Source organism: Geospiza fortis, unplaced genomic scaffold (genome assembly GCF_000277835.1).
Source record: "Geospiza fortis unplaced genomic scaffold, GeoFor_1.0 scaffold70, whole genome shotgun sequence".
NCBI lineage: Eukaryota > Metazoa > Chordata > Aves > Passeriformes > Thraupidae > Geospiza > Geospiza fortis.
In genome coordinates, this window is record NW_005054317.1 from 6,368,350 (window position 1) to 6,381,968 (window position 13,619).

General features: G+C 50.3%; 2 protein-coding genes across 2 annotated transcripts in view; one reads left to right on the forward strand and one right to left on the reverse strand.

Moving 5' to 3' along the window:
• Positions 1-3,762, reverse strand: LOC102038619 (secreted frizzled-related protein 5-like). Its single transcript, XM_031056390.1, has 4 exons — positions 3,437-3,762; positions 2,526-2,698; positions 1,500-1,589; positions 1-335 (listed from the first exon to the last, which is right to left on the reverse strand). Exons 1-4 carry the CDS (start codon positions 3,760-3,762, stop codon positions 1-3), a joined length of 924 nt encoding a protein of 307 aa, XP_030912250.1.
• Positions 3,763-5,771: 2,009 nt separating this feature from the next.
• Positions 5,772-13,619, forward strand: part of LOC102038784 (WD repeat-containing protein 6) — a 13,007-nt gene continuing 5,159 nt past the window's right edge. The window contains exons 1-7 of the mRNA XM_031056317.1: positions 5,772-6,079; positions 7,099-7,195; positions 9,185-9,347; positions 10,968-11,153; positions 11,552-11,642; positions 12,088-12,211; positions 13,471-13,613. Of these exons, the coding sequence (XP_030912177.1) occupies positions 5,831-6,079; positions 7,099-7,195; positions 9,185-9,347; positions 10,968-11,153; positions 11,552-11,642; positions 12,088-12,211; positions 13,471-13,613 (1,053 nt within the window). The 5' untranslated portion in view covers positions 5,772-5,830. The remainder of the gene's footprint in view (positions 6,080-7,098; positions 7,196-9,184; positions 9,348-10,967; positions 11,154-11,551; positions 11,643-12,087; positions 12,212-13,470; positions 13,614-13,619) is intronic.

Consider the following 13,619-nt stretch of genomic DNA (forward strand, 5'->3'; position numbering starts at 1 on the left):
TCAGACCTTCCATCCCGCCTGTTCGGGGCAGCGGTGATGCTTCCACCTCCTCACTGCCTGGTGCAGGTTCCTGTTCCTCTTCTGCCAGGCATAGGCCTTGTTCACCACCACTTTGTCACTCTGCACTTCACCACTGACAACGAAGACCCCTGCCTGAGTGCCTCGCATGATGTTGTGGGCACAGGTGGCATCTATGTCCAGCCACTGCTGGAGCCTGGCGGGGATTTCAGTTCTGAGCAGTGGGCCATGCTTCAGCACCTCCACTTTGGAGGGGTCCAGGTCGAAGTCCGAGATGGTGGTGGTGGTGTTCCTCCTCAGGATTCGGATTTTCACTGCTGCAGGGGTTGGAAAAAGAGCTGTCAGTTTTATTTACTCTTCATAGCTCTCTCCTACCTCAAGACATAGAGCCAGCCCAAGGTTTCTCTGCTGTCTCTGTAATGTGGGGAAGTATCTGTCCAAGCTTTTCCAATTGCAGTGAACTTCTGAAAGTTCTCATTTGAGGTTAGTCTCCAGTACTGAACACTGTTCTTAGAATCACAGAATTATTTAGGTTGGAAAGTACCTCAAAGATCAAGTTCAACCACTGACCCAGCACTGCCCAGTTCACCACTAAACCATGTCCTCAAGTGCCACAACCACGTCTTTCAAATACCTTCAGGGGTGGTGACTCAAGCCCTTCCCTGGGCAGCCTGTTCCAGTGCTTGATAATTCTTTTGGTGAAGAAATTTTTCCTATTACCCAATCTGAACCTCTCCATTGCAACTTGAAGCCATTTTCTCCTGTTCTTGTTACATGGGAGAAAAGGCCTCCTTCTCCTTCTCAATCCATTTCCCTTCTAAGAGTGGCAAAGATGTATCAGTACCACTGCAGAAACCCTGGAGGAATCATGGGCACAGGCAAGCAGATGCATCAAAGTCCTGGTCTTGTGCAAATTACTTGACTTTTCTGTGAGCAGAGATTTCAGGAAGTGACATGACTGACAGCTGCTCAGGATTTGTAACCTTTTTTATTGAAAAATATCTTTATTTTTCTGTATGTGTGCCTGAATTCAGGACAGTATCTTGAAAACTTCCTGCCATGTGATTGAGCAGCCCCAGTGCTGCTGCTTGCTTGGGCTAGGAGACGGAGAGTCACAATACTAGAACAACACTATTAAAGTTTGAAATAGCTGGCATGGAATTTGCTAAAGATTCTTATAGGCATTGATTGAAATGTTTGTCTGCAAGGGAAAACCAGAGTACAGCTTGTTTTTAGCACTTACAGACCAAAACCAAACCAGAGCCCACAGAAATAAATCAGATCTTCACTTTCTGTATTACCAGGAGCTGGGTCCTCCTGCTACCTTACAGGTAAGGTGGAAACTGAAAATCCCTGGGATCTGCTGTAAAAGCTGCAGTTTCTCCAAGTCAGTATGTTATGGCAAAGCTATTTTCTGTCCATGGCACTGCTTGGCTGCTGGAGGGAGTGGTAGCAGTTGAGAGGAAAAGGAGTGAACTCACCAAAATCATTTGCACAGAGGCTTTCCAGGATCTCCCTGGCAGTGCTGGCTTCCTCAAGCTCACAGTCCTTGCAGCTGGCTCGGGGCACTGCTGCAACAGAAATGAGGTTATAACACCCTTGTCAAGCTTCACTGGAAAAGGCACAATGAAATTTTGAGATCTGCAAGTGGTGGCTTGCTGTTTCTTAGTGATGCTTCTTCCTGAGCTACCCAGGCCCTGGAGAGGTACCTCAGACAGGCAAGGTGGGAAATGTTAGACTCTCCTTCCTGTGAAGGGGCAGACACTGCTTGTCAGTGCTTTGTTCAGGCTTGTGTGTGTTGCTGCATGTTAAAACAGCAGTGAAAATGCGTAATGAAGATCTCCTAATTTGGATGAAACAGCAAAACCAGTGGTATGGCCAGACTCCATCCAGTGATGCTGAAATGATGTTGAAATGTCTGTTCTCCCCTTAACTGCTCTTGAATCTCCCCCAGTGTTCATCAGGATCTGGGTGTTAATTGAGTCCTTCAGACAGACTTTTTTCCAGTGTAACTCATGTCTGCAGAGGCTCATGTCCCTTCATGATGTTTCTAATGTTTAGAGAGAAGGCTTGCAAAACATTTCTTTTTGCATGTTTTTAAGCCCTAGACACAGCAGAAAGATCCAGGCTGCAGCTCCATGGCTGCATTGGAAGCACATCTCACTGCTGGGAGTCTGCACTCCATGAGCTCTCCCACTGTGCCTGGGCCGAGGCTTTGCAGCCTTTCCTCCCCCCTGCCCCAAACCCTGCGGGGTCTGATGGCACCCAGGGAGATAATGAATACAGCAGAGAGAGGAACAAGCCACAGCCAATGTTATGCTAATTTTCTATACACGGTTCCCAGAGAGAACAAAACTAGAATTTGTATTTTTTTTTAAATACAGCTTAAAACCAGAAATATGCAGAATAGAAACAAGTATGCAGAATAGAAACAAGTCATAGGATCATCCTTTTGAGCTTTCAGTGTTACATATGGAAAAATACATGAAGAAAAAAAAACCTCTTACTTCTCCTGCTTGAGGAATTTTCATCCATGGAGACTGCTGCAATGCACAGCTCATGATCTGCAGGGAACTTGTTGCAGTTGAGGATTTCGGGCCAGGGGTAGCCGTAACAAGCCATGACGGGCGCACAGCTTCTCTTGACGGCCTCGCAGAGGCTGCGGCAGGGGAAGATGAGCCTGGGGAGGGGATGGGCATTCAGCGCCTCCGTGTGCCTGCCCGGAGGCTGAGGGTCGAGCCCCAACACCACTGCTGCTGCACAGGGCTGTGTGAAGGGTTAGCAGGCAGTTTGGGGATCTTTGACTTTTTTTTTTTTTGAACATTCCTGTCCAGGAAGCAAGCAAGGAATTTCTGAGGACAGGAGGGATGAGGCAAGCTGCCAGAAGCCCTTCACCTTAGGGGTCTTCTCTAGTTGTGCAAAGACTGCTTACCTTTACAGGTGCCTGATTAAACACCAAATTTCCTTAGCAGCTCTGTACTTTGAGAGCTGTACCTCAAAACTGGGGATGTGTTTCTGCTGCTGTAACTGTTGGGAAACTGAGAAACCATATGTTTGGGGCAGGAGTTGGGGTGAGGGGCTGCACAGGAGGTGGGAGGTGGAGCTGGTGTGTGCCAGCAGCCGCTGCAGTGAATGAGGGGCTGGCCAGGGCATGTGGCAGCAGTGCCTGGGGTGAGAGAGCAGAAGAACCCCAAGGAGGGAACATATTTCTGCTTCTGTGATGTGAAACGCTCATGTTTTGCTTTCAGAGGGATGTTCCCTGCTGAGTAATCCAATTGTCCCTTGCCGGGAGCAGCAGCACTGCTTGTTGGGGACTGCACAGATCACATCGAATGCATTTTCTCTCGGGAGGCACACGGAGTCGTGCTCCTGCAGGGAGTTAACTGCTACACTGAAATAACTCATAAAAGCATCTTACCTGTCCAAACAGATGGGTGCAAAGAGGGAGCAGAGGAAAATCCTAGCGTCTGGGTGGCACTCCCTGGCTAGCAAGGGCAGCCAGCTGGAAGACTGCTGGATGACTTCTGTCATGGTCTCATGCTCCAGCAGGTTGGGGATCCTCATGTCAGAGTAGCCGATGTCGTAGCAGAGGGCCATGCGCTGAGGGATGGGCATGCAGCTGGAGGATCTCCTCAGGTAGCTCCCCCGGGCGCCTGGAGAGCCCCAGAGCAGCAGGCGAGCCAGCAGACCCAGCAGCCACGGGCCACCCAACCTCCAGGGGTGCCTGCCAAGGGACCTGACCATGCTTGGAGCAAGTGAACCGACAGCACACCCCGCACTGAGCTGCTCCTGCCTGTGGAATGCCTTTTATAGCCTACGAGCCACCTCTTTGTCAATCCATCCTCATTAAGTGCGGCCCTTTCAGAGCCCTCATGGGGAAGACAATGCTCCAATTTTCATTTGCCAGAGGCCCCGATTGTTTGTATTTTAGCAGGGGTTTGGCTTAGATCAGCAGGTGTGGAAATGAGGGCAGTTGGGGAGGGGTGAATGACTTGGCCCATGTGTCTTGGGGCTCTTTCAGCCAAGATTGAATCTCTGTTTGACACCAGTGCTCCAACCCATCCCCTTTCTCTTGCTCCAGGATTAGTCATTATTTCATAAACCGTAATGTTTTCCTCTCTTTTGTTTTTTGTAAAAGCAATCAAGTGTTGCTTAAAGTCAATTAGGAGGCATTTGTTTAGCTGGATCTATTGTTGAGCAGGCAGGGAGATAGGATGGTCTCACAGCCACAAGTTAACTGTTTGGGAGAGCTGGGGGCAGAGAGGAACTAATTTGCAGCTGTGGAGCCAAGTTGTTTGCAGACAGATTTGGCAGCACTCAGCTGGAAACCTCCTCACCTTGCAACCTGCATGACCACACACTTTCCAGTTAACAGAATTCCTGCTTCATTCTGAAATCCCCTTACTGCCACTGAAGAATGGAATTGTCCTTCCTCCAGCATGTAATTAAGGTTCCATCAGCCATCATTGTTGTAGCCCAGTTTGGGGAACTGGAAATACTGGGAGTGTTGGTTGCCAGTGCACATGGTTCATTTGGACCTGGTGCTGTGCCATGAGGTTCAAACTGGTCAGTAGAGGCTCCAGCTCTGAAGCATCCTCTGGCACAAGGACCCTGTGCTGCCTGTGGCAGAAATTGTTTCCTTGGAGTGTGTTATGGATACAGCTGGCTGCATTGTGTTCCTGGGGCTTCCCAGGAACAGCTCATTTTCTACAGGGCTGGTTCTGGTCTGTGCTTAGCAAGAAGCCAACTGCTTATTGACAGCTTGAGCCGATAGGGTTGATTTCAGGTCATGAAAGTAATTAATTTTTCCCTCCATTTGAGGATTGCTGCTGTAGTTGATCTATAACATGTCCTTGGCACATACCTGCAGGAGCTCTAGGGAGCTGCAATTTGGAGAGTAGGACCTTGGGTCTAGGAGCATTTAACCTGTCCTGCATTGGTGATTTTCCTTTCCCTTTTCAAAAGTCTCAGCAGCTCATAACAAGGTCACCATAGCTGTGACAGACACCAGCCAGGAGGATCCTCTGAACCTCCTGGGCCACAGTGTAACTGTGCTCTGGAATGGGACCTTGCCAGTGCTGTCCAAGTGTGTCCCAGTGTACCATGCAGCTAGAAGTCTCCTAGCCTCATGGTCATCCATGGATTTCTCTGCACTTTAATTTGCTTGGGATTGTGGAATTGCCTGATTGCTGCTGGGTTTGTGCTGCAAAGGAAGGCTGGAGATACCTGGGTATGGAGTCTGGCATCATCCACATCCAGTATTTTCCTCTTTAACATTGCATTTGAAGACCATTTTTAGTGGGAGAATCAAGAGAATGAGTGGGAGTAAGTTAGAATTTTTCCTCTTTCTGTTTGAGTTTCATAATAGAGCGCTGTGCCATGCTCCCCTGACAGGGATTTGGTTTTGTGCAAAGTGCCATCCTCTCCACATGAGAGCAAGGAAGTCTGAAGCCCTGGCCATCACCACGGCCCACTGTAATGATTTTTGGCCTCCCTTCCGGTAAAGCAGCAGTTCCCAGACTGTGATCCACATGGCACCTTTGAAATGGTAATATGCAGTGATATGCACGTGTTTGTTCACTCCTTTGTCCATTGTGGTATCTGTGAGAGAGTTTAAGGGCTTGACCCCAGGATCCAAACATTTAGGAACTGCTGCTATAAAAATACCTGCCTCCAGCAGCTCAGGTGTGTGGTGTGTCTTTGAGAGCCCTTTTGGTAGAAGGGTGGATGTTTTTGAAAGTCTCAAACTTAGTTCCTAAATTTTCCCCCTACCTATTTTGATTTTTTTTTTCCTGAGAGTCCTGCTACCAGCATGGGATCCCACTGTTACAGTTCCTCAGTCTCTGTTCCTGCTCACACTTTTGCTGCAGAAATCCCTGACTTCCTGACAGAGGAGGAGTGCAAGCTCATTGTCCATCTGGCAAAGCTAAAGGGACTACAGAAGAGCCAGATCCTACCAACAGAGGACTATGAGGAAGCCATGGAAATGATTGAAATCAGCCAGATGGACATTTTCAATCTGCTGGATCACAATCAGGATGGGCAGCTGCAGCTCAAAGAGGTAGAGTGTGGGGCAGACTGGGGAAGGTGTGCTGGAGACCCTCTGGCACATCCCTTCATCAGATGCTCTTGGTTACTCATGTGGGGGGGCCAGAGCCCAGGATATACCAATCGCAATTTGCTTAATTTTAATGCCTCAGAATTTGTGCTGGCCTTCAGAATGGAAGTTTCTGGGCAATGTGCAGCAGCTGTCATGCTGTTGGGAGGCAGGAAGTCCTTGGCAGGACATGTGTGTTTTGAATATGCTGGATAAAATGTTCCTGTGCTGTGGGTTGTTGCCTCTTGCTGTGTGTCCTGGGAAGTGAGTTTGTCACGCAGGCCCTGCTTTGTGCAGCTTGTGGGGAACTTACTGTGTGAATTCACAAGCCCCAGCAAAGCCACCCCTATTGATGAGCCAAGGGGAATAATAAGCCTCTTGTCCACAGCTCTTCAGCACCCTTGCATCAGGGCAGGTACTGACAGTTCAAGTGTGTCCCTCCTCAGGCTCCCATTCCAGGTGAAGCTGGGAGTCTGAACCATCCTGTGCACCATGAGTGCTGTGGAGTATGGGGAGCTGTGCCAGTGACAGCCCAGGGCAAGGCTCCTTTCTCTCAAGGTCAGAGCCTGCTGAGAGCTGTTCAGGCTTCTGCATCTCTCTGCACATGTTGAAGGGAAGATTTTTGTTCCAAGCCCTTACCTTGGACAACTAAAAGCATTCACTCATCAATACCAATATAATCATCAATAGCTTTACTTTCGCTTCAAGAGAAAGCTGTGCTCTCTCCACCTCAGGACTGGTTAACCAAGTCCCAGCAGTCATTTGCCATGACCTAAACTGGAAATAACAGCACTCAGCAGCAGCACTCTGTGTGTGGCTGCCAGATGATTCTCACTGCAATCGTCTTTCTGCAGAAATGTACAGATGCCTGTCTGGCTGATGTGCTGTGGGGGAGATCCCACCAGGCCTCCTGCAGGGAATCTCTAGGGTCTCAGGAGTGCAAGAAACCAGTGGGGTTTTTTTGATCCATTTATGAATTTCAGGTGTTGACCCATACCCGACTTGGAAACGGCAGGTGGATGACCCCTGAGAACATCCGGGAGATGTACACAGCGGTCAAAGCTGATCCTGATGGGAATGGTAAGAGCAGCTTCATGGGAATCCCTTCACCCTCGGCACCTTGGACACCTTGCACAGCCATATAGGGCAGAGCAAGAACCCTGTCCCTGCCCAGGCCTTTTTTTCTGGCTGAATTCTTTGAAGGGAAGTAGCACTGCCCTAGACGCCATCTCAGGGAAGTACGTGCAGGGTAACCCTCTTACTGCAGCACTCCTGCATCACCACTCTAGTGGCTAGGTGATCCCACTGCCTGGGCTTGGATCTTGCTGGAGCAGGACCAGACCACAATTCTGCACTACCTTTCCCCTGTCAGACCTGCCTTGGTTCATGCTCTGCTGTAACAGGATCTTAGGATCTTCTGATACAGAGCTCTTGTTACCTGGGATGCAAGTGTTCAGACACACATTGCATGTCCCCCCGTTTTCAGGGAGCTTTTGCAGCAGGCCAAGAGGCACCTGCCACTGTGAGGGGAGAGTGGAATGAGTGGAGATGGAGGTGATCTTGTCTGTCAGCCTTTGGGGCTGATCCCCCCCTCTGCCACTGCAGCATCTCTGTATTCCATGAGGCCACTTCTGCCCCTCCTGCCCCTGGCCTCCCAAGGGCTCCTGCTGATCCGGACATACACTCTAACCTCTGCTGCTCTAATTAGAGTGGCCTCAATTAAGCAACACTCCATTTCCTAATCAAATTAAGTGAATGCACAGTCTCTTCCAGTGACCTGGCATTGAGAGCTGCCCAGGAGGAGCTGCTTTGGAGTTGAAGCAGTAGCAGTGTGAAAGCATAAATATCCGGAGGGCACCCTGTGCAACTCTCCTCCAGGCTGGTGGCATTCTTGGCAGGGGTATGACTGAGTCCTCAGTGGCTTTTCCACCATTCTGGACATTAACAAATGAAAGGTCCTGTTAAAGGGCTATTGGCAGGACCTTGCTTCCAGAGTGCTGCTTCCCTCTGTTGTTAGATTGGTACATGACACTGAGAGACCAGGTCACAACCTGGATGTGGCACTGCGTCATCAAAGACTGTGGGGAGTCAGGGGAAGTGCGGACAGAGAGACACTAGGAATAATAACAGTGGATCATTTGGTCGCGACCTGAGGATGTGGCACCTGAGGAACTGTCCCTGGCTGACCCTTGTGGCTGGTCCTTCCTCCTGCCAGGGGGTGCTCGTGCCCAGGGAGCAGAGCTGGCACCCAGCAGCACTGGGTTTGATGCCTGAGTGAGCTCCTCTCCCAGCCCATGGTGTGTGCAGGGCAGCCCAGGGCAGTGCACTGCATGCTGCTATCAGGGACCTGTGCAAGGCTTCCCCTTCTCCAGAAAGAGGAAACAACAAATATGAGGATTTTCCTGAAGCTGAGAAAGAGTCCAACCCTTGCTGATTCCAGCTGAGTGCAAACAAGAAATACCTGTTTTAGGAGAAACTGCTTTATGCTTCTTGCTTTTCTGTTATTTCTATTTACGCAAGACCATACTGTCATGCATTCCTCATTTATGTTTTGAAGTTACACAAATGCAGGAGAATGTACTGCTTATTTTGGGTTTGGCTTTTTCTTAATTACCCTGCAAGATCATATAGAAAATGTGGTCTGAGGTCCCACTCTGTCCTTAAATGTTGATTTAAATGTCTAAATAATAAGCCTCAAGACATTGGGTGGCACAGACTTTCTTGTGCATATCAGAACTGTAGTGTCTGTTTCTCTCTTTTGATACATTGATTTGTGGGTTTCAGGAGCTTTTTAAAGTTTAAAATGGTGTTTTTGCCCGTCCCAGTTCTGACCCTGCACAGTTCACTTTGGCAGGTTGCTCTGTGTCCCCTGCTGCAGGTGAGAGCATTGCTGGAGCCCATGATCATGGGCAGAAGGGGTGCAGCCTGTGCTGCACACAGTGAGCCCTGACTGGGGTCTGTGTGAGGAAGGCAGTTTCTGCAGTGCCCTCAGCTGGTGGTTCTTTGAGTACAGGATGCGAGAACTGTTACCTGCACCAGAGTCAGGTGGCTTTTCCTGTGTTCCCATAGGTGTGCTAAGTTTGGAGGAGTTCAAGCAGTTGAATATCCGTGATTTCCACAAGTACATGGGAAGCCAGAAAGTGAAGATGAGTGACTTGGTGCGCAACAGCCAGCACACCTGGCTGTACCAGGGCGAGGGGGCACACCAGGTCATGAGAGCCATTCGGCAAAGGTAAGGGCCAGGGAGCTGAGGGGAGGTTGGGTTTGGGTAGGCACAAGCATCACCTATGTGCTGGGAGAGGCAGTGGTAGACTTGCTAATATTCACACTTCCTAATTGTGTGAAAAGTCCTTGGAGTATAAAGAGCAATGAACACAGACACAGAATGGAGAGAGGAGGTTTTCATTAGAAGAAGAATTTGCATTGTCCTGTGGAAAGGGAAAAAGAAAAAAATCGAGCCTTTCAGCATCTCCATTCACTTTTGGGAACAGCCCTATAAAACCAGGAAGATTTGGCAGTATATGAAATCATTCATTCTAATTAGTAACTGAGCTTACTGGGAGAAACTGCCCGGTTCCAATGCTGTCTGGGTGCCAGCAGTTACTGTCATTTGCTTTAGTTACTCATGCATTTCACTGAAATCTGTCTTTGCTGTTCAGAGCTGACTTTTTAAAAAGCACGACTTCACCTTAAATTAGTCAAGTTAGTTTAATCCTCCAAGCACACATATTGTAGGGCAGCTCATGGCAGATGGGAGAACCTCTTACCTTTCCCTTCATCTCAGATTTGGTACTGGGAAGAGCTGAAGCCCAGCACAAACGCCAGATCATGTAGCTATAGTGAGTTTCAGATAATTGGCTGGAGACTCGCTTGTTCTTGTGGTGCTGGTCCTCACCCAGAACGTGGGTGGGTAAAATCTGTCCTGAGGCCTGAAAAACAGCTGTTGGCTCCTCCTTTTCTTCAGTGCATTCCAGTGGGAAAATGGGGTCACATATTGCCTTGATTAGAGCAGACTGTGGCTGTCACCTTCTCTGTGCCAGCTAGCCAGCACACACAGGCATCGGCGTTCCGCTTGCATGCTCTGCAGTTGGCCACTGTCAGGAGGATGTGAAGACCCAGCACTGAAGGAAGCTGTTGGTCCTCCTGGGACCAGGCAGCACCTGCAGGGGCTTTGCCATCCTGCCCGGGTGCCACATTGTCCTTGCACCTGCCCCAAGGGCTTCACCAGTCCGGATTCTCAGAGCTCTGAGTGTTCTTTGGCAGGTCTCAAGACGTACCTGCTTGCCTTGGGGATGATCTCAGATGTAGCAGTGGAAAAATCCCAGAGCAGGAGGGCTCCGGTCTCCTTGATCACTTCCAGTGCCCCTCTGCCCTGGGGGAGGCTGCTGAAAAGGCAACAGGGAAAGGTGAGTTAGGTGACAAGACTGTTCCTAGAGCTAGTCTCTCGTTCACTCTCAGCAGGGGTCCTGTGCTTTGCTAACTGTCCCCGAGGTCTGTAGGTGGTGTGCAGGAGTCCAGAGAAGTGATGAGATGGCACATGAAGGCTCCAGGGACATGCACAGAAGGGATCTTGCTGAGCAAGCAGTCTTCCTGAGAGCAGTCCTGCTAGAGATGCTGCCTTCAGTTTTGTTTTGGTTTTTTATTAACCTTGATGAGGGTTTTCTGAGCCGATGCTGATGGTCCAACAGATGAGTAAGGACCTGGTTGTCTCTTGGCATGCTCGCTGCAGCCCATCCGTCTCTCCGGTCTTTTGGGAAGGGGGTTCTCTTTCTCTGGGTTTATTCACTGCTTGGGAGTAGTGGCTGACGAGGGTGAGGGTGGCTTTGCACTCAGCAGCTCTGCTCCTCCCCAGGGTAATGCGCCTCACTCGCTTGCCCCCCGAGATCGTGGAGCACAGCGAGCCCCTGCAGGTTGTGCGGTACGACCAGGGAGGGCACTACCACGCCCACATGGACAGCGGCCCCGTGTTCCCTGAGACTGCCTGCAGCCACACCAAGCTTGTTGCCAATGAAAGCGCTCCCTTTGAGACCTCCTGCCGGTAAGCTCTGCCCTGAGCATGTTAGACAAGGGCTGTGAAGAGCCATTTCACCTCACCTCATCTTGCCTGGGACTCAGTGCTCTGGTTGTGGGCTCACAAATCAGCTCAGGACATCACAGCCATGAAGGGGTTTTAAAGGGGAGGTGGGCAAATCCCACCTGGGTCCACGCAAGGAAGGTGGAGTGGGTGGGCCTGCCCCAGCAGAGCCTAGAAGCACACTCATTACTCTGGGTAGGGGTTTTCTTTGTTGTCCTTGGAGAAAAGCTGATGGTGTAAGTCATGTGCAGTGTGATGTCTTGGAGGAGCCACTGTATTTAGAGTGGAGCAGCTTGGCATGGGGAGCCCCTGTGCATCTCCTCCTGCTCCAGGTGTGTCTCCTGACAGTCTCTGTCTTGCAGGTATGTGACCGTGCTGTTCTACCTGAACAATGTGACTGGGGGAGGTGAAACAGTCTTTCCTATTGCTGATAACAGGACATATGAAGAGATGGTAAATGAACCTCCCTACGTGTTACCCGTGGGGATTCTGAGTGCCTCTTGGAATGTCTTTATTCACTGTCGCTGCAGAAGGGGTCTGGTGTGTTAGGTTGGTGTGCATTAGCATTTGCAGCTAGAGCATGGGGAGACCGTGCTCCACTTACAGTCTTTTTCCTCTGAGGACAGGGGAGGAGGCACAGAGCTTTGACAGCTCAGGTCTCCCTGCTCAGAGGTGTGAGGTGTCAGGCAAAGTGTTAAGAAATGGCAGCTGCTCAGAAACAGGTTATGAACCTCCTGGGGCCTGAAACTGGCTGCTCCAGGTGGCTTATGAAAGCTCCTGCATCAACTTTAAGCCATCCTGTGGAACACTCAGGCAAGGGTGAGGGGCAGGGGCAAACCCAGCATGTGTGCCTTGTTCCAGCCCTGTTTGTGACATCTTCCCTATGGTTTCTGTCCAGTCTTTGATCCAGAACGACATTGACCTGCGAGATACTCGGAAAAACTGTGACAAGGGCAATTTGCGAGTGAAACCTCAGCAAGGCACTGCTGTCTTCTGGTACAACTACCTGTCAGATGGAGAAGGTACAGGCTCACTTCAAAACTGGGCTCCTGGGAGGGGTGGGACTGCAGTAGGTGACAGCCATCATCTCCTTGCTACAGCTGGGAGCTCAAAGAGCTGCCTGCTAGTGGGAACTGTAGAGTCTTTTTGTCAACAGCTGAGTAGGAGCTTCCTGACTCTGAAAGGCCTTTGTTTACAGGCAGTAGGTCAGTGGCTCCTGATGTCTTTGGGCGACAGGACTAGCTAGCAAACAAAGACCTTGGCTGCACTCGCCATCACCAGCTGCCTTCCATCCCACTGTGCAAGCTGAAACTCCTGCTGGAACTTGGTCTGCAATTCAAAATGTGTCACTGATGTGGTGTTGCCCAAAGGGGTGGAGAGGGGAGGTAGACAAAGGCGCGACCATCAGCTCTGCAGCATGAGGACACATGGGCCACCCCATGCCATGCTTGGGGCCAGTGCCTGCTTTGTAGCTCAGCTGCAGCCCCACGATGTGTCCTTGGGCTGTTTTTGTCATGAAGCGCTGTGCGGTTTTCCCTGACATGCTGGGAATGAACATTAATCTTTAGGGCTGCCGGTGAGTTCGGCTCCAGAGGGTTTCCATGGCAGATTTTGAGCTTTGGTTGGAGGAAGGAGTGTAATGTCCCAGGTCCCCTGAGGGCAGCCCATGTTTCCATCTCTAGAAAATCCACAGAGGAGGTCACAAGACCAGTGTTTGGGCTGTTGGGTGATAAGAGCAAGAATTGTCGCTCTCCTACTAGAAGAGCCCTGTTGTGTTTTTACGAGCAATTTGTTCCTAAATGGAAAGTGGCTGCTGATGCAAGTCTGCCACAGAAAAACGATAGGATCGTTGTAAACAGATCATTTAGAACTGCTGAAATGCAATCTCTAAAACGGCTGCAAGCCTCTGGATTCCTCAGGCTTTTTAGTGGCAGAACCCATCTCTTCTGTGCCAGCCTTCCTTTTTGCAAGAGAGCTGAGAAAGACAGGCTGTGATCTGGATTGTGATAGCCACTTGTGCTGAGTGGAGAGATGGAGGCAGTGGGCATTTTGCACTCACGGAGCCTGCCCTGATGAACTTCTTGTAAGCGCTAGGGTGAAATAGCGCTAAGATGGAGGGGTGCAGGGAAAAGTATCTGCTGTAAGATGCATCTGAGCTCAAATCCAAGCAGGTAGTACAGGCAGGAGACATAGCATCGGTGTTTGCTGGCCGTGTGTTCCTGTGTGGTCTCAGCTGTGCCTGCCTTCCTATAACACCGTCTAACGGGGCTCTGCTCCGCAGGCTGGGTGGGGGAGCTGGACGACTTCGCTCTGCACGGGGGCTGCCTGGTCACCCAAGGCACCAAGTGGATCGCCAACAACTGGATCAACGTGGACCCCAACCGCCGGCGGCAGCAGCAGTTCCAGCAGGAGATGGAGCGCTTTGCGGGG